Source organism: Uranotaenia lowii, chromosome 1 (genome assembly GCF_029784155.1).
Source record: "Uranotaenia lowii strain MFRU-FL chromosome 1, ASM2978415v1, whole genome shotgun sequence".
NCBI classification, from domain to species: Eukaryota; Metazoa; Arthropoda; class Insecta; order Diptera; family Culicidae; genus Uranotaenia; species Uranotaenia lowii.
The window spans coordinates 110,220,260-110,244,781 of record NC_073691.1 but is presented as its reverse complement, the minus strand read 5'-3'; the positions used below and the strand labels follow the sequence as shown (position 1 = coordinate 110,244,781).

At 34.5% G+C, this 24,522-nt stretch overlaps 1 protein-coding gene and 1 long non-coding RNA gene across 3 annotated transcripts in view; one reads left to right on the top strand and one right to left on the bottom strand.

Annotated features, from left to right (window-relative positions):
- Positions 1–12,766, top strand: part of LOC129738637 (broad-complex core protein isoforms 1/2/3/4/5) — a 257,900-nt gene extending 245,134 nt beyond the window's left edge. Inside the window, exon 9 of one of the 2 annotated variants that reach the window (XM_055729884.1) lies at positions 6,962–12,766. In XM_055729884.1, coding sequence (XP_055585859.1) covers positions 6,962–7,404 — 443 coding nt within the window. In that variant the 3' untranslated portion in view covers positions 7,405–12,766. Of the gene's footprint in view, positions 1–6,958 lie in introns of both variants that reach the window. The other variant, XM_055729883.1, reaches the window with a different exon arrangement.
- Positions 3,419–4,424, bottom strand: LOC129738642 (uncharacterized). The gene is made up of 3 exons (XR_008735581.1): positions 4,190–4,424; positions 3,870–4,128; positions 3,419–3,811 (listed from the first exon to the last, which is right to left on the bottom strand). It is a non-coding gene; the product is annotated as an uncharacterized LOC129738642 (long non-coding RNA).
- Positions 12,767–24,522: the final 11,756 nt, after the last annotated feature.

Sequence of the window (24,522 nt, the reverse complement as noted above, 5' to 3'; positions counted from 1 at the left end):
AACTTGATGGTTTCCTTCTCTGTCGCGAAAGGTGCGTTCCTTACAACCTGGCGAAAATATTTTTTCAACATTTTAAGCTTTGAGATATACTAAAGTAAAAAAAAATCATGTTTTATTAGCTGAAAACAGTTGATTTTAACAGAACGTTGAAAATTATGTTCAAACACAATTCTTTCAATCAAATTTATTTCAAATACATTCTATGACTTTGATATAGTTTGGAAAACTTTGACTATGTCCATAATTAGGAACACATTGAAAATAGTGTTCCTAATTGTGGACATATGCTTTTTTTTAGTTTTTACGCGAACAAAACATGGTTATAACATACTTATTACTTAAATCATGATAAAAAACAATCCGACAAAAATTTTCAAAAAAATCGGTGGACAAATTCAGCTTTAATCTTCTATTTCTAAACAGGTGTTTTTTAAGAAATTTTCTAATAATTCCATTCAATTTGGTCATACTTGGAAACAATCCGGATTTCACGAAAAATCTTGTGAATTAGAAAGCTAATTTAATAGTAAAATGAAAGTTCAAATGATCCTTTACATTATCATTTTTTTGATAATTGTGATAAGTGAAAAATAACGTCAAAAACAGGCAAAATCGAACAGTATGTTAACATTAGGTACACATGCCACATTAGGAACACTTACCCCATTTGTGTTTTGAAATCAGAATGTCACAAAATTGTTCTGGGTTTTTGATAGAAACAGATTTTCTGGTTGTTATACATAAAATATGATTTTCCTATGGAAACATTCGTCCAAAATTCTATAGAAATTGCATTTTTTGGTTCATGCCTGAAATATTGTACATCGCGTAACTTTTGATCCCATCGATAGAACTTTTCAAAAACTTCAGACTTATTAATTTTATATTTCAACAATCACTCTGCAAGATTTCAATAAAAAGCGTTTCGTAGTTCCTGAGATATTGCAGTTTGAATGGTAAAAGTCCAAAAAGTCCGATTTTTGTAGAATTACTGTATCTCTGACCAGAAAATCTTTAAAAAGCTCAAATTTCGTAATATGATAGTGTGATAGTTGATCTATCTTACGCAGAAAATTTGATCAAAAAATATCATCTAAGACAACACGCAAGGCACAATCAAACAATGAACTGTAAGCTTAAATAGCTTTATTGGTATCGTGAACTTATCAACGGAATAGGAACAGTGCACTTCTTTAAAACCAATTCACTAATTGTGGTCAACTTCTCTAACAAACTATAATAGTCTTTCTACACGATAGGGGTTCAATTCAAATAAACTGTGTGTCTTTTTTTAAATGCCCGAAATGAATGATCTGAACTATCTACTCATTGTTGCTTATCGAAATCATACTTTCTATTTTATGCTTCGATTTATGAATTTCAATCCTAACCGAAAAATGTATTGATCTACCAAAAGTAAATTATTTAAAAAAAACGAATGTCGAAAGTGTACCTATTACAAAATGAAATATCATATTTGTCAAAACAGCATTCCCGTCCAATGAGCCTCTAGTTCTTGTAAAATGCTTGATTTAAGAATAAGCCAACGAAATTCATAAACCGCAAATGCACACTTTCTAGAGCATTGGGGAGGCGAATACCATTACCTATACCTAACCTAGCAATACTTGAAACATCCTAATTCTATGAAACTAAACTAGCTAACTACCTTTCCAAACAGATTATGCCCTATTGAAAAGTATCACTTTATGACGGCTAATTGTGAAAAATTTTCCTATTGATCAACGGAAGGGAAGGCAAGTGTTTCAACTCCCATTCATCTTATCTGCATAGATCATGAAAAATTGGGCACCACTGAACCTACCGCTAATTAAAATAAAGGTGTCCATTACGCCTTCTAATTTGAATCATATTATGATCCATGCTTGACAAGATGTGTGCAACGACCCTGTCAGGACAATGATAGTAAACCATCATTATCACACGCATGCACACCGCCACCGTGACCCATGGGAACCCAGGGTACGGAAAAATGATGTTGATTTTTCAATACAAAATATTCAATTTTCCCATACAAACCTAAAAGTTCAAATTTACTCATGTAAACGTTGCTTAAAAATTCTGCAAAAATCATTAATGAGTTTTGAATCAAAACAAAGGTTTTAACCCCAGAGTTTGAAAAATTCAAAAACGACCTCAAATCGATTCAGTCTAATCTAGCAGACTCTTGACCAAATGTAAAGATTTTACTTATCGATGGAAGCAAGTTCTCTGTTTTTATACTCAGGACTTCATTGAACAAAATCAGCTCACCAATTTAAAGATTCAAGGACATATTTTCTATAGTTACTATTAAATACAAAAAACTACGAATGTTAAAAAATTTAAATTTAATAAATTGAATATAAAAATAATTTGTTTTAATTTATTCTTTAACTCATATACATTGTAGAACTGAAGAGCTGATACATTATGAATACTTTCGTAGACTTCCCTAAATCGCATCACAAGGTGTTAGGAGTTGCTTCAAATTAAAGTGTGATAATTGATTAGTGTGATTAACAGAATTTTTCACAAAAATATTATAGAGTAGGGATGAATCATCCCAGAGGATGAAAATCCCGTATAAAAAAAAAAAAAATATTATCACAGTAAGGAGTTCTGGAGGTCCGAAACTCTACTCACCCCTGTCACCCCTTATTTATTGCACACTAAGATGATTAACGCTTGGGTTCGGGAATGACCCTTTATTTCTCGATCAGAAAGAGTTGAGATCAATCAGGTGGTTTAATTTTTTCATTTAAATCGACTTTAGCACTGAAGCGTTTCTAGACAGTAATGACGCCTACTAGATCCGAACAGCTCTCATTAATTTAGGCTCCTGAGCTGACATTGGGGAAAATTTGAACCGCGAATCCAAAAAAAAAACTAAAGCCGCAGGTTGGAAGACCTGAAATCAGAGCTTTAAAAAGTTGACAGCCTTGCGTGAATGTCATATTTCTCTCCGTTCAGAGTCTTCCGTTTGCGTTTCTTTCATTTCCTTCTTTCGCTCAATAACTCTCTGATGTTGAATGAATGGAATCTGTGAATGGAAAGTGATAAATGAAAAAAAAAGCGTTTTAAATTGATAGCGGCTAAACAGTAAACGATAGAAACTCAGTGTCTTCGAGACAGTTTAACAATATTTGGTTGAAAAATTACCATATTTGACCTTTTCCCGCGTTATGTTTTTTTATGACTTCTCTTTGAGAGCCAATAAAATGACTTATGGGGGAGAAGTTCAAATATGGTTATTTTCTAACCATGAGAAATTTTGGAGAAGAAGCTGAAATATGGTTATTTTTGAACCGTCATTCGGAAAGCAGAATAGCAAATGTGGAAATTTTCAAAATTGTAGATGAAAATTCAGAAAAATACGAGTTTTAATTTTTTTTATTTTATATTTCTTGTTTGTCTAACATGCATGTTTACTCTGGTTCCTCTGGTCCCGCTCGGCTTCCCGGAAATCGACAATGAGATGCCTTAGCAAAACTTTGCTTTCCGATTCTGCTCCGACAGAACTTTGCGGAATGGCGGTTTTTTTTATTTTAGACTGGTTTTACTGGCGGATGTGGCCAGCCAATCGAATCGTGTCCAGGGGCCTCTTTTTATCGAAACTCCACAACGACAGAGATCCATCGGTTCCACAAATAAGGAAGTCCTCTTCGCTAATCAATCGAACGCACTCGATGCTATCCGTTGTCGGGAGACAGTTGCAAGCGAGCTGCGTTTCTTCAACTAATGTCCAGTTTTGGAGCACGTTCCCTGGAAAGTACATCGATTGCCGTGACCGTCGTTCAATGACCATGACCTAAAATTTTAAAATCTCTATTAATTTAAATGTTTTTTTTAAAGCAAATCTAACTTACAGTGATTCCGAAATTTGCTGCAGTGTGGTTTCTTTCAAAAGTTTGGTTTCGTTGCTACCATCCGACACTACCAGATATTCTCCTGGGCCGTTTCGGGCAATCCCGAATCTTTCTCATAATCGAAGTCGAACTTTCTTCCAGCGGCCTCAACGGTTTGCTCCTCTTCCTTGTCGCTGTCGTTTTAATTTCTCGATTATTTTAGCTCCCGGCGAGCAGCCTTTCCGGAGGATTTTTCCTAGGCCGTTTTGGTTTTGTCAAACTGAAAATAGCGTGTAGTTTCAAAGGCAAGTTGGAGGTTTTCAAAATCGAGCGATACTAACCTTGTATTACGTTTGATCGCTGTTCCACCCGGATGAGGATTTTCTGATTTTTTTTTTTTTTTAGCTTTTCGGCGTTCTGCATACAAAAAAGAACATCAATCCATTTATCCTTGGCGAGGAAGGACGGGACGATAAATTCCGAAGAAAAAAGGGTTCCTGCAAAGAATTTTGATTTTTAAAGTTCAATGTCATTAAATAGGATGAATGTTAATGAATAAAATTTACCTTGTGCGTTAATGGTTGCAGCAGTTTAGTCTTCACATTGAATCCGGAATTTACTGTTGAAAAATTTTACTGCAGCTCGAAGAACGACACCACGATTGCGAAATGTACAATGTTTTTCCGTTTTTTTTTTCGATTGAGGTTAAATTTTCATACTGTTTTTGGTTAATACCCGAAAACTAGAAATGTGATTAAAATTGTACCATAAAATATTGTTGAAATATAACCATATTGGAAGTTTTGCAGGAAAAACCAGAAAATGGTTATTTTTCATTCAAAAATATTTAGAAAAGAAATGAGCGTGTATTTAAAAATAAATCTCGCGTGGGCTTTCATTACGTCGTATGAATTATTTTAAGCATTCACAGAAAACTGCTGAAAAAGATATAATTTATTTTATTTTACATATAGAATATGTTGTTCAGGCTACAAATGTTCTAAATGCGAAAGAAGCTAATGTATGTTTTTTTTTTCGTAGTTACATTTCATTTTGTTTCATAAGTCACCGTCACCCGTTTACTCATGGCGACGAACGTGTTAAGCTTGAATGGAGATAAAATAATTGTTTTTATAATACTTAGTTTTGACACTTGATGCATTGAAAAAAGTTGTGCCATTTTGAGAAACTTTGTGGGGGAAAACATTGATATTGAATGAAAACAAAAAGTTATAAGCATTTAAAAACAAGCTATAATTTTTTCAAGTCAAAACAAATTTTTCCAACCATGTTGAACATTTTATGCCATCGATTCGTCGATTGCAAACGAGAAGAAGAAGTAGAACATTTTGAAGACATATTTTATTTCCAGTCAATTCAATTTATTAGCTTGCAATTTTCAAGTTATAAGCTTTCAAATAATGTTCAAACGAAACAATAGATTTCATTCGATTATTTGGAAACTTTCCACCCACATTGAGTTTTTTTCTAAAACAGTGATATAATATCGACCATTCATTTATTGTTGTAGATTAAAAAAAACCCTCAACTTTGATTGGAAGTTTGCAGTAAATCTGATGAAAACTAACGTTTCGTTTCTACATCCTTTGAAATCTAATTACTTTAATAAAAGCATCCAGTATTAAACCATACGAACTCAGTCAATCTCTTGAAGTTATAGTTGAATGGCATGTTTATTTTTAAAATGCGTTTAAAATCCTGGAAAAAAGAGCGTTTTATGATTTCAGTGGTGCCAACTTTCTTAGTTTTTGCTTTCAATATAACAAGATTTTACTTTTTTTATTCCATCGTATAAAGATTTTGAATTTTTTCTAAAATTATTTTACCAATTTGAAAAAAGTACACAGCTAAACAAATTATTTCATACTTAAATAATAAACAATCAAAAGATTTAAAAATGGGTTGGTAAATTCTGTTTGTTGTCTGTATGTCTGTCTGTAACTATCTGAATTGACGTGAATTGGTTTAACTTGTTCTGAATTTATTGTGTTTAGATTTTGTGACTACAAAAATATTGGAAGTAAACTTTGATGAACAAACATAAAAATTGAGCATGGGAATATAGAAGTCAGTCGAGTTTTGAACCTCAAGCAAATGGTGGCAACCCGTACAAGTTGTCAGTGTTGGGGGTTAGCATGAGGGTTAGTGTATCAATTATATATTTGCATCGTCCTGAGTGACGAGTTTCTTTGTTTATGTAGAAAAAGTTTTCTGTTGTGTCAGTTTTAAAAACGAAAACGCTATAAGTTGCTGACTCTTCATTGACCGGTGGAGAATTTGACACCCGCATTCTTTTCAAAAATGATAGTTTCACTCTTCTTTGACCTCAACCAATGTCAGTTCCAAGAACCCTAAGTTTTCACAAAAAGAGACGTTTCTCTTTCTTCATAATCTTTTTGGAGTAACAATAATTTGAATATAACCTTAAAACACTGGAATAATAATAATGACGATAGCAGTGTGAGATTTCCATTTAACCACATTTCTAATATTTGCAGGATTTTATGTGTGTTCTCTCTGTTATCAACTATTAAACGTTTCATTCTTTCATTTCATGCGTGTTGTATCGTACCACCCATAGTGAACTCAAGAATGCTCAACCAGCAACAACTCACACCGTTCCATCGTCTGGCTTAGCGTTCTTGTTCATTTTCACTAGGATTCTTCATAAATGTTAATGCATCAGTAGAAATAATACCATTTATTCGTACTATTTAATGTTATGTAGATGCCGCTTGCAGGTGTATCCTGATGTGGATGTTATCGCTTTTTGTTTTCTGTTTTAATTGCCTTCTGTAAGTGTTCGCTGATCATCGCATGTAAGTTATTTTACCTATATTACAACTTCGTTTCCATTGTTATTAATTGAGTTAATTTTATTCTATAGTTACTATTATTTTCGATTCTGTTCGACGCTAAACAAAAATCTACACTTTCCATTATCTCTTCCAACATTCCTTTTGAGAAATGAAAATATTAAACAATGTATTTTAGATCTACTTTCAATAAGCTAATCACTCAATTATCTATAAACTACTGATAGAGCGAAACTCTTCAAATTGCTAATCTGTATTCCTTTTCCTTCCCAGCAGGGCAGCAAGGTGCAGCTGCTTCCTCCTCACAACTAACGCCTCTGCGCATTCCTCCGCCAACCAGTGGCGGCATCAACGAGCCCCAGGAATGTCCTTACTGTCGAAGAACTTTTTCATGCTATTACTCCCTCAAGCGACACTTTCAAGACAAGCATGAACAATCGGATACGCTGTACGTGTGCGAATTCTGCCATCGTCGATACCGAACGAAGAACTCCCTGACGACACACAAGAGTCTCCAACATCGGGGTTCGAGCGGAATGCTCAAACGATTGCTCAAAACCTCGGCCATCAAGAATGTACTAGGTGGCGGAGGAGTGACAGGCATCACCAACAACAACAATAACAGCAACAACTCAGGTATTCACGGGGCCAGCCATCCGAGGCCACATCTATTTGACTTTGCCGCTGAGCTGGGTCAGCCACCGCCGGGAATACAGTAGAGATTCGTTCCGTTCCCACGTGTACTACAACTGCATGGAGGTAACACTGAAGCATATACGCAAACGCATCAACAGCAGCAGCTAAGTCATCCATATTAAGTGTATACAATATTCGATAAGCAACGATTGGCAGAGATTGTCCATGTCTTCATATCGTTGTCAAGTCAAATCAAATCACAAAATCAACACGATCGAGGATCGTACACTATCAGCGCATATCTATATGTATGTATATTTTAATTTTAAATTTGAGTTTATTTTTAAGGTTTCAATCTTAACATTACAATTTTCACTGTAAAAACAAATAAATTAAATCTGGTGGAAAAACGATATCAGTAAAGTGTGAAATGGCGGAAGTGCAATAATTATAACTGATCAAATCAAAATCACATTTTAAGTTAAACAAAAAGTCTACATTTAAAACATATCTTCAAAACTTCATTCTTTGTAAAATGCAGATAAATAAGAAAATCCCAAAAGTAATGTTGCGTTCTAACACCGGTAGAATGAGCTTCACTGTGCTAGGAATCCACAGCATTTTTTTTCTGCAAAACCATGGATCGTTGGAACCCATGCCTACAACTAAATGTAGTGCAAATAGTCCTTCCGAACTTTACTGCAAAATGGATCTAATAAACATCAACAATTAAATAAATTATTATTAGTAGAACAATCGTTCAATAGAGATAAATTGAAACTATAGAAGAAATACATATTGAATTTATATTCAAATATTTCCGACTAGGTCATTCCAATCTTCAAATGCAGGATTCTGATTTCTGAATTCTGACTCTGAAATCTTAAAACGGATACATGAGTTCTTATCCTTATTTTCAACTTCAAACAAAACATATGAATAGCATTTCGTGCTAATATTGCAGCTCCGTGGATTGAAGCAACGGGATAGTATCTAGCACAGTGAGAGAAACTGTTACGGAAAGGATCACTCTGACCTTATCGGGTCTAGGAGTAATGTAAAATTAAGATTTGCCTCAATATCAGTCGAGAATCAGCTCAAGTTGCAATCGACATTAATGAAACCATATCCAAGTTTTAATTGGAAAGAGCAAACAGAAAATAAAAGTTGTGCTTTGCTCTCAATACGTTTTTTTTTTTGCTTTCAATACATTTTTTCTATATTTCTCCATGCATTCATTCACATGCACGCACACATATCACGCGTAACAATATCGATCGTGTATCTAGGACCGACATCCTTATGATTTTTTTTAAATGGATAAATACTGGTTCTCTAAATCCAACCTCATATCGAACGTCGCACTTTTCTTTTTGCTTTAAAAACTACCTTCAGCCGTTTCAAACAACACGTTTTAAATTTAAGAGTTCTTAAAAGGAATGAAACTGTGATTTGTAAATTTTAACAAAAAAAGATAATTTTAATACTACTTATTTTGTCTATCCCGTCTTGTAGAGGAGTGTAATAGAAGCAAAAAAAACTTTAAAATTATTAAACTGAAAGAACTGATTAGATCATTATTAACTAAATTTAAAAAAACAGAAAAGTGGAATGAGTAGGAAAACTTAAAAACAAGAAAATCGAAAATACTATAAGTGATTTTGGCTGCCAAAGATACTATTATCTGTTTTTCGAAAAAATCGATCACCACATTTTCTACACTTCAGTTTCATTTGGATTTCGCGTAAAATTGTGAAAGAAGAAGGATAATTAGCAATTAGCACTAGTTGCATACCGAAAGAGCCAGTTAAGGAATGACCCAGATTGAAAATCAGGCGTTACAAACGCAAAAATCAACGCAACACACATCAGACGCAACAGAGCAACAACTACAACACACAACACAGTTGAATACGAAATGTGCCATTTTTAAAACGTAGATATTAGAGGACCTCCTCCCTTCCCCTCTACCGAGAACATCATCACCTTCCTCTCTCAGTGAGACAGTTTTGATTTTTGCGATTTTGAGGATTAGAATGATGATTGCTGCAAATGTTTTTCCGGCCGTATTTGAGTGTACACAAACCAGCATCGACGTCACGTGACAAAAAACAGGAATAACATTTAGCAAAATCGACGATATACTCGACCATTCTGCTACACTTCAACTTCTTTAGTCCATTTGTAAAATAAGGTCTATCCAATCCCGCCAAATATGTACCTACTATTAGAGCTCAGCCGCATAGAGTACCTCCTCATTTCATCAAAATGGTTCAAGATAAGTTGAAAAAAATGATAATAGAAAAATCAAACTATAGCTCACCAAATTCCAATGGTTGAGTGTTCCGCATTTTCCAAATCTAACCAGAATTTGGTTGGCTACACGAGTTTCTAGAACTTTTTTTTCACTCATAACGCTTCATTTGTAATTTTCTGAAAGCTTCGGAAAACGTGTCTTTGCGATCAATCAAGCCTTCTACTTTTTTCATATTGACGCAGCTATCGAGCTAAATCAAAAGTTTTGAGGAGGTACCTACACAAGATAGGTAGATCATTAGGTATAACATTGCGCTTAACCTCAATCGACAGAGCCGTGTAAACGCAGGATGAAAAATAGTTATGAAATTTCGGATGATAAGTATGGGATTCGAAACAAAATTACAATTTATGGAAAATTGAGGGGTCCTTTTGTTCAAATAAGTAATCAGTCGCATACTTTGAAATAACTTGTGTAGCAAATAGTAAAATTTATGCTAAAAAGCGTTCAATATTGATTACGATACAGTTTTTCTTTGGCAATTTAGTAGTATTTCAGCAAAATATTCGAATTTCGGAAAGCATTTTTTCAAATGTAGTTTTAAAAATATGCTAAAAATGACTTGTTACAAATTGTAATGAACGCTACTTTATTTAAGATCCAACAAAATTAAAAAAAGATCAGCTGTAAGGAATTTATCAAATCGCTACTTTTTTACCTCAATAGAAAATTCACGTAAACAATATGTTTTCTAGTCGCATAAGCGCTTAATGCATTGATAATACTTTGGTAAACATTTTCAGATTTTTTTTTGCAGAATTTTAAAATCAGTAGTTTTGTAAGAAAACTCATATTTTAACAAATTTCCATACATTTCTGTGAAATTTCTATAACTATTTTTAGGCAGGCCTACTAATACATATGCAAGTAACGGAGTAGTATACCTCTGAATCTAGCTATCCTGGTACCTACATTCAATATCATCATTGCGTTTCCAGAGCAAACGTGAATAAGCTGAAACACATGTCTGGGTTCACTGCATTGAATCAATAGAGATCAACAAACGTGACCAAGGGTCCAATTCTAAAATTCCCCCGACGTAGTCCGATATAAGCCAAACAATTCCCTCAGAATAGTGCCAAATATGTACCTATACATATGTCAACGAGTCGCGATTACGTGGATTACGTACGACCATCCTTCAATACTAGTGTACATTCAAACGGATCATCCCTTAAATCTTATGCATTCTATATTCGAAAAAAATCATCTCTGTCTATGTGTTAAAATTATACCTCATCTATATCTTTAAAGTTACAGCAGATGATTGATGCCCAGCGACATAATTGCAATAGATGAAGCAAAAGTAAATACTACCAAAAGAATAACTACTCAAAACGCAAGCTATACCTTTCCTAGGAAAGAGAATCAGAAAACATCAAAATTATTGCAAAATATCTTTCAAACATATCTTGGCTCAACTTTTACATTTTTTACAAGAAAGAATCATATTTTAATGGAGAAAGTAATACAAATTAAATAAAAAAAACTCAGTATTATAACTTTTAAACTAATGTTTTTACATTTGAAAGGATTTAAAAAAAAATCATACAAGTTTAAAGTAAAGTGTCATTTAATTTAATTACGAATAGTACTAAGCAAAATACGAATTTATAAATGTAAAAATAATTAAGAGAGAAAAATTAACTATTTAAAGACAGCCACATATGCATATAGTTTGTAGTCAGGTAAGACTCTGTTAATTTTAAAGAAAAAAAATGAAGTTATTTAGATGAAACCAGCGCAGCAAAAATACGAATCATTTATCAAAACTTATACGGTGTGATCTTGGAATTGCAACACCTAATTTAAAATACTAGCTCAATATTGTTTTACATTACGCAGTGAATTTGAGAACAAAAAATAAATAAAAACTCTATTTTTCAACCGATTTACAGTTTATTTTCCACATTCGGATGAGAAACACTGCGAATTTTACATTTTCACAGTGAATTAACGTTTGCCAACAAGCACACACACTTACACACATTATTCCGGACGATTCTCTTTGTGTACATCAGTGTAAATGCGTTAAATGTGTCATCAAAAAGAGCGGAAACAGAAATTTAAATGAAAAAAAAAAACAATGAAAGAGATTCGTACGGTTTAAATCTAGCATAATAAGAGTGAGATGAAAAGAAGGTTTAATTGTAATGGAGCAATCTATAAATAGTAAGCAAAACTTGAAAAGTAAAGATGAATCATTCGATGCACTGCAGCAGAAGTAAACAAATACTGTATAACGAGTATTGTTATCTAATGGTACATCCTAGTAACCTTGGTTGTAGTAACATTTTCCACCACCTGCTATGATTTAAGTTTCCAAAAACGGGTTATAAACAGTACTGTTGCCAAGCAACGCAATAATGCATTTCGATATTAACTTCCCTCATCAGCGTCTAATCCAACATCCCATCCACGATGAAATTCCATCGTACATTTCAGTTACTCTATCGTTTTAGAACATTGCAAAAAAAACCAAACAAAATCAATCGTTAGAAAACAGATACGAGAAGTCAAATCAGTCAAAGCAGTAAACAAACAAATAAACAAAAGTGTCAGCTACAAAACTGCAAATTTAGACAAATTATCAGTTCAAATGCAACCGAGCTGCCTTTCAGACAGTACAAGATTACAGAGAAGTAATAGAAAAAATATTTTAAAACAACAAAATAAACTGAACATTGCAACATGTCAGATAGATATTAAAATAGAACTCTTTGTCTGATTTAGATAATGAAAAAGTTTCCATTCAAGCAGTAAACGAAAAGTAAAATCTTAACAAAAATGACGACATACCTCAGGTTTTAGAATACAGAAAAAGGGAAATTTCCAAGAGCAACACAAAGCCAATTGATGAACGGAATCAAAGTAGTGAAAATTTAACTAAGCATTAAAAGTCCTAGCCGTGAACCGGACCGGAAGCTAACCGGAATTTAACAATCCAGCTCAATAAATGATAAACTGATTAACTCACGCGGGCGTAACAGACAAGCTCATCATTTCTCAAAACTACACCCAGACAGGTTCAAATAGAACACAGACTTGTGGGGATGAATAAACCAATGGGTTTAAAATCCCAAAAAAAAAAAAAAAAAAAAAAAAAAAAAAAAAAAAAAAAAATAGAACACAGACCAATCTATTCACAGCTCAAACGTTGCCCGGCAAAAGTTTATGTCTACCGATCCGATGTTTCGGTTTGTCACCACAACACAATAACGTAAGTACAATCTGATTGTACAGAACCAACCGCGGAAACCAACCCCTGTCCAAAAAAATCACCCTTTTCGAAAGGCTCTTCATTGGCTTGGGAAACAAAATCCGAGGTCTAGCTCGAAACTACTTACAAAATTTTACAAAAACAAACAAGCAGACCACACTGAAAAAGAAGGAGCAGCGAGTTGTAATTCAAATCAGAGAAATGAATATATACCTAAGCCATTCGAAAAATCAAATTGTAAACATATAATTAACAAATTTTTATCAGATAATGTTTAATTATCGTGTAATTATTATCAATGTAAGAAAACAATAATTACTCAATAAAATCAAATTCTGCAAATGATAATTGTACCTGCATATAATTTTTGTCCGAAATGTCTATTAGTTAAAAAAAACTCGACATCTGGAAAATAACCCAAGGCCAGTGTTGTTTCGTGGAGTAGGGAGACAGCGTTGCCAGATATACGTATTTTGATCAATCGAAAACGTTTACTGAAGAAGGTAGTAAGTTGCTATCGAAATACTGGTATATGAACTTTTCATTTACCGTGGTTGAATTAAAAGGAATCTTTCGATTGCTTTGATTCAGTATTTTGAGCACTTATATGGATCTACGAATCATTGTTCGCAATCTATGGATTTTCAGCATCCCCTACGGATTTTCTACGGATTATAGAAAATTGTCAGGAAGTTCTACGGATAAACGTTTGAACAGTTGATTTTTGCCGGGTGTTTTTTTTACAGTTTAACTTAAAACTTTGTGTATCGTGCGCTCTACTTTTCATAATTTTCGTGGTAATGCCTGGCATTTCCTCAGAAATGAGCAAGAATATCGTGCACAAATGGTATGCTATCCCAAAAATTTCGTCAGTAATAAAACTGCCTCAGTTCGGGATGTAGTCAAAAAAATTGATCCTCTCTCAGTACTGTACCAAGGCAAGATTGAGTCTAAATACATATAAGAAGCAGAAGAAGCCGAAGTCGAGTCGAAAACAAGCTGTTTCCGTCAAACCAAAAAATTGTAAATTATATTATCAACTGCAGAGTAGAAAATCGGTGTGCGTTATTGTCTACGAAGAAGTTTGATTACAAAACGCTTTCAGGTGACCACCATCAAGTGTCGTCGTCTGCTGCCCATGATCCGCAAGCAATACTGGGCAATAGACCGCTGCAAAAACTGACTTTTTGCTCCCATGTGTTTTTCCGATTCCTTTTTGCTCTCCAATCATCTGTGTTAAATATCAGATGATTTGGTTCATCCCTGAATTAGCGCAACGGTTTTTAAATTTGTATGGAAATTAGTATGGGGATAGTTTTTTTCCAGATTAAAATCGCTAGGGAAGCGATTTTGGTTTTTATGCAAAAAATAACTTTTTCATTGGGTTACTGTATTCTTAAACTTCAATTTTTACTAAGGTTACTTTCAGCTAGATGCTACCAGAAAAAAAGTTAAAGCAATCTGTAAAAAAAAATCATTCATAGTTGATCAACAGTCAAAACTGTCAGCAACACTGGAATCATGAACTTGCATGCAATTTTCCTAGCTAAATACCTGAATACAAGCTACTGCGTGGCATACACAAAGGCGTTTTAAATCGGGTAACGCAGATAGAAAAAAAAACTACAGCACTATGTAGAAAGTAAGATACAAACTTTTTGAGATTATTGAAGATATACGGTGATAGATGTGGTGAAACGTTCCCGAAATTCACAACCAAGTTTAAAAATAGGATAAAGTTACGCATGTGGTATACCTATTCGTTCCGCGGGCTGTCAAATGACGGTAAACACTTTCCCCTAAAACTCTCTTGTTTCTCGACCGATTTCTACAAAGTTTAAAGTTTTGGAAAGCTCGTAATATGACTTAAATACGAATTTCAGCTACAATTATTTTTCTCAAAGTCAAAGAAAAAAATTCGTAAAAGGCTCTAATTCAGTTATTAAGTACTCGAAAAGAATTTCACTCAGTGCCTGAGAACGTTGCGATCCAGTGCAAAGCCAATTCTAGGTGCTAGAATAGTCTCAAAAAAGGCAGATTGATAAAAAGTTCAAAAAGAAACAGCTACCTTTGAAAAGTCGTCAAAAATTCTGTGTTTCGTGTTTTAGATATCTAAAGATGCCAAAATGTCACAAATTACGTCAAATTTCCATTTCACTTTACAAAAATTTTCTAATGTAACGGGAACAGCTTTGGGGGTTGATTTATTAAAAATTACGATTTACCACTTTTTTACATTTTTAGTGGCCATGATCTTAAGAAATTTTCAAAAAATATTTCCATATGTGTAACATATACAGTACCGTTCATAATTGTACAGAAATTGGATGCGCACTGTCACTTCGACTTTGAACTTCCATAACTTTTTACTCTGATGATATTTTTAGATCATATTTTTTGCGTTAGATATATCAACTATCACACTATTATATCACAAAATTTGAGCTTTCTGGAGTTTGTGTGGCCTGAGAAACAGTAATTTTACGAAAATCGGACTTTTTGGACTTTTTTCATTCAAACTGCAATATCTCTGGAACTACGCTACATTTTTTAATGAAATTTTGCACAGTGGTTGTTGAAATATGAGGCTAGCATGTTTGAAGTTTTCGAAAAGTTCTATCGATAAGCTCAAAAGTTACGCGAGGTGCAATATTTCAGGCATGAACCTTGAAATGCGATTTCTATAGAATTTTGGACGATTTATGAGAACAATATCATTTCCTCCACCAATCAGACAAAAAATGTCTGGCAAAAGCAATGAAGAAAAGAAAAAATAGAATAAATGGTCCATTTGTGTTTTGAAATCAAAATCTCGCGATATTGTTGTGATTTTTCGGTTGAAATAGATTAACTGGTTGTTTAACAGAGAATATGATTTTCCTATGAAAACATTCGTCCAAAATTCTATAGAAATCGCAATTCAAGGTTCATGCCTGAAATATTGCACCTCGCGTAACTTTTGATCTCATCGATAGAACTTTTCGAAAACTTCAGACATTCTAGTTTTATATTCCATCAATCACTGTGCAAAATTTCAATAAAAAATGTAGCGTAGTTTCAGAGATATTGCAGTTTGAATGAAAAAAGTCCAAAAAGTCCGATTTTCGTAAAATTACAGTTTCTCAGGCCACACAAACTCCAGAAAGCTCAAATTTTGTGATATAATAGTGTGATAGTTGATCTATCTAACGCAAAAAATTTGATCTAAAAATATCATCAGAGTAAAAAGTTATGGAAGTTCAAAGTCGAAGTGACAGCGCGCTTGCTTCCAATTTCTATACAATTATGAACGGTACTGTAGCTTCTAACTTCAGCGTTCTCAGGCACTAAATATTTTTTTTCTTTCGAGTACTTGTTAACTGATTTATAGCCTTTTTCCCGAAGCCTGTTTTTTCGATTGTTTTTTCTTCGACTTTGAATAACTTTGAGAAAAATAATTGAAGTTAAATTTTGTCTGAAAACCGTATTTGAGTCAATTTACGAGCTTTCCAAAATTATAAACTTTGTAGAAATCGGTCGAGAACCAAGAGAGTTTTAGCGGAAGAGGTGTTTGCTGTCATTTGACCGCTCGCGGTATGAATAGGTACCCAAAAATGTCGGTATGTTTAGTGTTAAATTTGCAATTGATCATCTGAATTTCATTTTTGTGTAAATTTAACACAATACATACAGTTTTTGTGAATTAATGATAGAAAACACGATAAATAACGCATTTTTTTTTTAGAAAAAACCAACTTTATTTATGGTTTCGGACCTGATTAAAACATTTAAAAAAATTTCATTTCCTGTGGATTCTGTGAATCAGTTAAAACAAATGATTCAAGAGGTTGTTTACCGAAATCGATTGAAAATTATATAAGTTATGATTGTTTTACTGTAATAATGATGCTTTTTCTCTAAATAATACCATCATAGTGTAAAGTAAAGTAACTAAACTTAGTTTATAAAGAATTCAACATTATAAATCTTCGCCTGTTAAACGGACTGACTTTGGACTGATTTCTGACCGATTTCGAACCGATTCGGGACCGTTCCTTCGATCTGGGAAGGAATAACTTGCATACAAGTTTTCAGCCAGCGATGCCATGAGGGAAGCAAACTCATCTGAGTTTTTGATAAATCTTTTCTAAATTCCAAATATCTTTGTTGTGTTACAACTAAGCATCATAGTAACTTCACATCATTTGTAGAGATTAATTCGAGGAATAGTATTCAGCCTTTTTTTTTATTTTTCCGAAATTTCTGTAAATCTGTAACGATTTTTGAATAAAAAAAATTGATTCTCCATGTAATTCTCCATACAAAATTAAAACTCGTTGCGCTAAATCAGGACTCAATGTATCGCTTCCAAACTTTACGGAGATTTTTGTGTGTGAAAATACCATCAGAAAATGGTATGGGAGTTGTAATAACTTATAAATTTCAGAGTTCCCATACAAAGCCTGCAGCGGTCTAATGAGCATACCTCCCCCCCTCCCCTATGTCACAACTCGTTATTATGTCATTCGACCTTAAGCGCGAATACCGTTTCGCTTACTTAATGTATGTGAGAGAGAGAAGTGTTCTCTCTACCCACCACAATACGGTTCGTGTTCTTATCATACAAAATATATGATCAGTTTACATTTGGTCATCAACTGATAAACAAGTGTTTTTATTACAACATCTCCGAAACATCGAAAGTGACTGTAAGTGTTAAAGGTTGCAGTCAAAGAGTAGTGACACTTAAATTGACGACGAGGAAAAGTGTAGCAAATTATAAATCCACTTACCGCGTTTGTCAGTTTGTGTGTTTTACCGCCGCATCTATAATTCGTGCTAAGCGCGTGATTGCGAATCAAACAACTATTGCTTTGAAGAGTCGGCTTAGGGCTGTGACAAAGTCTGGAAATTATTCAGTGCGTATACATTGTTTTTGAACAGGCTGAGCAATATTGCTAGAGTGCCACATCGCAAGCTTGCCGTTGAAACGGTGTATAGCTAGGTTGGAAGTGCCATTTTGAACGTGGAAGTTGAGCTTGCCTGTTAAAGGTGTACAGCTTTGTTCGATATTCCTTTGTGCTTCGCCATTTCGAATCGGTCATCAGTGGATAAAGGAATCATCATCGCCATTGCCCAGTTCGACAAGCGCCTATAGAGTGAGCTGCCAAAGTGAGATCATTTGCCGAGAGAATTCACGTATCATCACGTAGCGATTTGGTGAGTGAATTGAGAGCAACACATCCGATAACATTGGTGAGTAATAACCGTGAATTTTATGCTTCTAGTGACCGCATCTCTCAGCTCTGTTTGAGATGGCTAATGTTCAAGCTAACATTGTAGGATCCATGGAACCTTATGTTCCTGGAACATTATTTAGCCAATACGCGGAACGATTCGAACATTTCTTTGAATTCAACCAAACTCCAGATGAACGCAAAAGATCTCTTTTTATCACGCTCAGCGGCCCTATTATTTTCAATGAACTGAAATTATTATATCCCGGACAAAACCTAAATACTGTTAGTTATAATGACATGATCGCACGACTGAAAGCTAGATTCGACAAAGAAGACACAGATGTTGTGCAATGTTTCAAGCTGGAATCCAGAATTCAAACGGAAGACGAAACAGTTGAAAGTTTCATTCTGGACTTGAAATTAATTGCTTCACAATGCGATTTAGGTGACTATAAGGACAAAGCTATACGGAACAGGATTTTAGTAGGGATTCGGGATAAAGATTTGCAGAGAGAACTTTTGAAACAGGATCGTTTAACTTTGCAATCGGCTGAAAGGATTGTAACGCAATGGGAATTAGCCTCAAACAGAGCCAAAATTCTGGGTAGCAATCATCATCAACATGGATCTGTGGGCTCAGTGAGAGAGAGACTGGGTAGGGCGGTTCACGGTGGTAATAGATACCAATCTTCGAATGAAAGGAATGTTGACTACCGTAGTCGTAGCAGAAGTCGTGGAGATCCGAGAGCCAGAAGGGTATCTTTCGACCACAGGAGCACCAGCAGAAACCGAGAAAACAGATATGCCAATTTGAATTGCAATCGTTGTGGTCGAAAAGGACATATTAAACGGCAATGCAACGTTTTCATCAGCAACCGAGCGGGTCCCAGCAGAGCAGACCGTGTTCAGAGTGTTGCTATTCCGGCTCCTTCGAGAGATACGGTCAGCAACATAAATCAAGCGCTGAACCGACTAAGAGTAGAGATGAGTGAGGAGTCTGAGGAAGAAAATTCAGGTGATTTTTATTGGTGTATGATGGTATCGAACGATAAGGGATCAAACCGCTCATGTTTAGTTGATGTTGTTGTTGAAGGTCATAATATTATAATGGAAGTTGATACTGGTTCAGCTGTGTCTGTTATGGGCGAAAATATGTTTCAAAAAATTTTCTCGGTTAATGTTTTTAAAAGCAATCGAAAATTAGTGGTTGTGAATGGTGGTAAACTTGATGTACTTGGGGAGGCCAATGTGTGGATCAATTTAAACAACCACAAAGAAAAATTACCTTTGGTTATCTTAAAAGAAAATGTTCAACGATCCAGTCATAATTTATATCCGCTGTTAGGAAGAGAATGGTTAGATGTATTTTTCCCTCGATGGAGAGATACATTCGCTAGGCAAACCTCAAGTATTAAACATGTTTCTGTATTTCCGCATAAAGATTCTATAATTGCAGAATTGAAGACAAAGTTTTCCAACGTTTTTGAAAAAGATTTTTCTGAGCCTATTCGCGGATATGAAGCAGAACTTGTATTAAAAGATAATAAACCCATATTTTAAAAAGCCTATGACGTTCCCTATGGTCTTAGGGAGAAGGTTTTAGAGCATTTAGAGAAGTTAGAAAAAGAAAATGTAATAACTCCAATAGAAACCAGCGAATGGGCTTCGCCAGTTATTGCTGTAGTGAAGAAAAATCAGGATATACGTTTAGTTATAGATTGCAAGGTATCTATAAATAAATGTATTATTCCAAATACTTACCCCCTACCTGTGGCACAAGATATTTTTGCTAAATTGTCGGGCTGTACTACATTTTGTGTTTTAGATCTTGAAGGAGCTTACACACAGTTATCTTTATCAGAGAAAAGTAAAAAATTTATGGTGATAAACACAATTAAGGGGCTATTCACATATAATAGGCTACCTCAGGGTGTATCTTCTAGCTGTGCCATTTTTCAGAGCACGATGGAGAGAATTTTAGATAATATTGAAGGGGTTTCTGTTTATTTAGACGATGTTTTGATTTCAGGAAGAAATGCTGAAGAGTGTAAAAAACGATTAATTCTTGTACTAAAGCGTTTGTCAATAGCTAACATTAAGGTAAATTGGCAGAAATGTAAGTTTTTTGTATCTGAATTATCGTATTTGGGACATATTATTTCACACAAAGGGTTGAGTCCTTGCCCTGATAAGCTTACAACTATAAAAAATGCATCCATACCAAGGAATACAACTGAATTGAAGTCGTATCTGGGACTTATAAATTACTATGGTAAATTTGTGCCTAAACTTGCATTTCAGCTTTCACCACTTTATAAGTTGTTGAAAAAAGATAGTAAATTTAACTGGACAATTGATTGTCAGAAATCTTTTGAACTAAGTAAAAATGCCTTGCTAAAATCAAAAATGTTAGATTTTTATGATCCTACAAAGCCTTTGGTGGTTATAACAGACGCTTGTAACTATGGATTGGGTGGAGTTTTGGCACAAGTGGTAAATGGAGAAGAGAAACCCATTAGCTTTACATCCTTTTCGTTGAATAACGCACAAAAATCATACCCTATATTACATTTAGAGGCTCTGGCACTTGTGTGTACTATCAAGAAGTTCCACAAATATCTTTATGGCCACAAGTTCACGGTTTATACGGACCATAAACCTCTTATGGGTATTTTCGGTAAAGAAGGAAAAAACTCAATCTTTGTTACTAGATTGCAGAGATATATATTAGAGTTGTCAATATATGATTTCGAAATATGCTACAGAAAAGGGGAAAAGCTTGCAAATGCTGATTTCTGCTCAAGATTTCCTCTGCTAGAAAATGTTCCTTCAAACCTTGATACAACAGTTATACAACATTTAAATTATGAGAGCACTGTGCCTTTAGACTATTCAAAAGTTGCTATGGAAACAGAAAAAGATAACATCTTAAATCAGGTCTCTAAATTTGTTCAATTAGGATGGCCACAAAGAATTGAAAAAGAATTTAAAAATATGTTTTCAAAACAAGTTGATTTAGAAATAATGAAAGGCTGTTTACTTTTTCAAAATCGGGTGGTGATACCAAAGAGTCTTATTCCAAAAATATTGAAGTTGTTGCATGTAAATCATTCCGGAATCGTTAAAATGAAGCAGCTTGCTAGAAAAACTGTTTATTGGGAAGGAATAAATTCCAATATTGAACAACATGTACGAAATTGTATCACATGCTGTAGAATGGCGATAGAGCCGACGAAAGTAAAGGATTCCTATTGGATTCCGACAACAAAACCATTTAGCAGGATACATGCGGATTTTTTTTATTTGGGACAAAAAATATTTTTAATAATTGTTGACAGCTATTCTAAATGGATCGAAATAGAATGGATGAAACATGGTACGGACGCATCCAAAGTAATAAAGAAATTTGCTAAAATATTTTCTGTTTTTGGTTTACCAGATATCGTAGTAACAGACAATGGCCCTCCGTTTAGTTCACAAACCTTTATCAACTTTCTAAAAAATCAAGGGATCGAAGTTCTTAAGAGTCCACCTTATCATCCTTCAAGTAATGGTCAGGCAGAAAGGATGGTAAGGCTGGTGAAAGATGTGTTAAAAAAGTATATGTTGGAGCCAGAAATCAAGTCATGGGATACTGAAGACCAGTTAAATTACTTCCTTTTCAATTATAGAAATACATGTGTAACTAGTGAGGAGAGATTTCCATCAGAAAAAATATTTAAGTATAGGCCAAAAACACTCATAGATCTGATTAACCCAAAATATCATTTCTCGAGAAATATGATTGAGCTACCCGTTGAATATAAACACCGAAAGCAAATTACCGTTGACAAAAACAAATCAAGCGATAAGTTTGAAAGTTTAGTGTTAGGTGACAAAGTGTGGATAAAAAACTATAGACAGCATGAGTTTGCGAAATGGATAGAACCATCATTTATAAAACGAATATCTTTGAACACATTTCAGGTGGCGTGTGGAAGCGTGACTACAAATGTCCACAAAGATCAGATGAGGATACAGAATAGAATGCCATCTCGACAAAACATTCTTGTACCCATTGTATCCAAAAATAGAAAAAGAAAATTGTCGATAGAAGATGAAGAAGATTTCGAAGGTTTCGGCAATGAATCAAAATTATGTAATCAAGATGAATATTCAAATGAAATAAATTCTGAATTAGAAACAGTTAGAAGATCAGCAAGAATTAAAAATAAAAGAATAGCACTCAGTAATCAAAGGGTAAAGCTCAAATGAAATCGAATAGGTGTATTATGTATTTATGTAAGTAATATTTTAAAAGGGGAGAATTATTATGTCATTCGACCTTAAGCGCGAATACCGTTTCGCTTACTTAATGTATGTGAGAGAGAGAAGTGTTCTCTCTACCCACCACAATACGGTTCGTGTTCTTATCATACAAAATATATGATCAGTTTACATTTGGTCATCAACTGATAAACAAGTGTTTTTATTACAACATCTCCGAAACATCGAAAGTGACTGTAAGTGTTAAAGGTTGCAGTCAAAGAGTAGTGACACTTAACTCGTAACGCTCGAGCTTACTCCCTCCCCCCCCCTAGGAGCGTTACGTAATTTATGGATGCCCCCTGAGTGGATTAATGAAGGTCTCGCCAGAGGAATCGATTTCAGTTTTATCCCACCCCGTGCACCACATTTCGGCGGATTGTGGGAGGCGGCCGTAAAAAGCTTCAAATTTCATTTCGTGCGCATCATGGGCTCTTGTCCTTAGCAGTTTGATGAGTTTCGAACTGCAGTTGCTCAAATTGAATCTATCCTGAATTTTCGGCCGCTCACCGCGCTATCCAACAATCCACACGACCTTTCAGTTCTCACGCCAGGACATTTTTTGCTGTGCGAGTCTCCGTTTCAACTGCCACAGCCAAACCAGTCGACAATACCACTAAATCGGCTCTCCCGCTTTCAAAAAACTCAACGTGCCGTGAATGATCTATGGAAGCGGTGGTCGAAGGAATACATTAGTCTTTTACATCAGCGGCCTGCTAAGTGGCGGCAAACTCCGACAGAATTTAAAAATGGGTCCATGGTACTCGTTAAGGTTGACAATGCTCCACCTAAACAATGGCCTCTGGGCCGTATTGAAGCTGTAATTCCAGGGCTTGATGGCATAGTCCGGGTAGCTGATGTTCGTTTCCAATCTGCAACACGACGTCGCGCAACATCAGAGCTTTGTCTACTTCCAATTCAAGGAGAACTTTCGGAATAGGACATCCCAATATCGTGCTGTTGAATTAATTGATTCAACAGGGGGCGGTATGTTGCGTCATACTTAGATTCTAAATTTAATATTTATTAATTATCCACACTCACACACTATCACCTAACACATAACGCACCTTAAATATTGAAACACCTTACAAAAAAGAGAAATGTCAAATTTAGCGGAAATAAAAGTTCAGTTCGTTGAAAGATTCCAAATCGGAAGCGTCTATTTCTAAAGTGTCCGAAATTCGCGTCGTGTCTGAACCAAGTTCAGGCAGCTTAATCAACAGTTGTTGATGAAAAAAATTTAAGTGCTCGATGGCAGACAACCTTACCCTTTTTATAGCAGTGTAATAAAACATATCGTTGCATATCTGTAGGCGATAGCTTTTATTGAAATGGCATGCATGAAATTGTAGACGTACTATTTAAACAATTGTTGCTATGAGTACACATGTCGAGTAGAGATGAAAATATTTCAATCATATCGCTCATTAAAACGTATCAATGTACAGAACCAGGTGTAGAAGTTGTACCTGGTGCAGAATTATTTTTGACTAAACCTGAACAGCGGAGTGATGCTGTTTTTATAATCATATTGATTTTTTTTTTAATTTATTTATTTACTAGCTGATCCCGTACGAACTTCGTTTCGCTTTTAACTTTAAATCTGATGATTGGTTGGTAATTGGGACGAATTTTCACCAAAGATTACTTAAAATATAAAACAGACATGCATGCGACATATTTGCTTGTCTACCAAACGGAAATTTAAAATAAGAAATTGATTGACCGTCGAAAAGAATACCTGTGTACGATTTTTTGTTATTTTCGATGCATAACAACGAAATTATGTCTAAAATATTTTAAAGGTAATATTAACGACCCCTTTTCTGTCGTCTGATTAAAAATTTTAATTCATAAATCAATTGTGCGTTTTGTAAAATACTTGTGAATGAATTTTTTTGTGGATCTCATGCATAATTAAACAATTATTGCAAAAACATTAAACAGTAAATGTGGACGTCCCCTTTTTCTGTCGTCTAATAGAAAGTTTGTTATCAGGAATTGATTCCTCGTCCTGCGCAACTCTCGTGTTTAATAACGTAATGATTGCAAAAAAAATCGAAAATATTAAGACGAACCCTTTTACTGATTCATTGTCAAAATTTGAGACGTGAAATCAAAAACATATGCTGTAAAA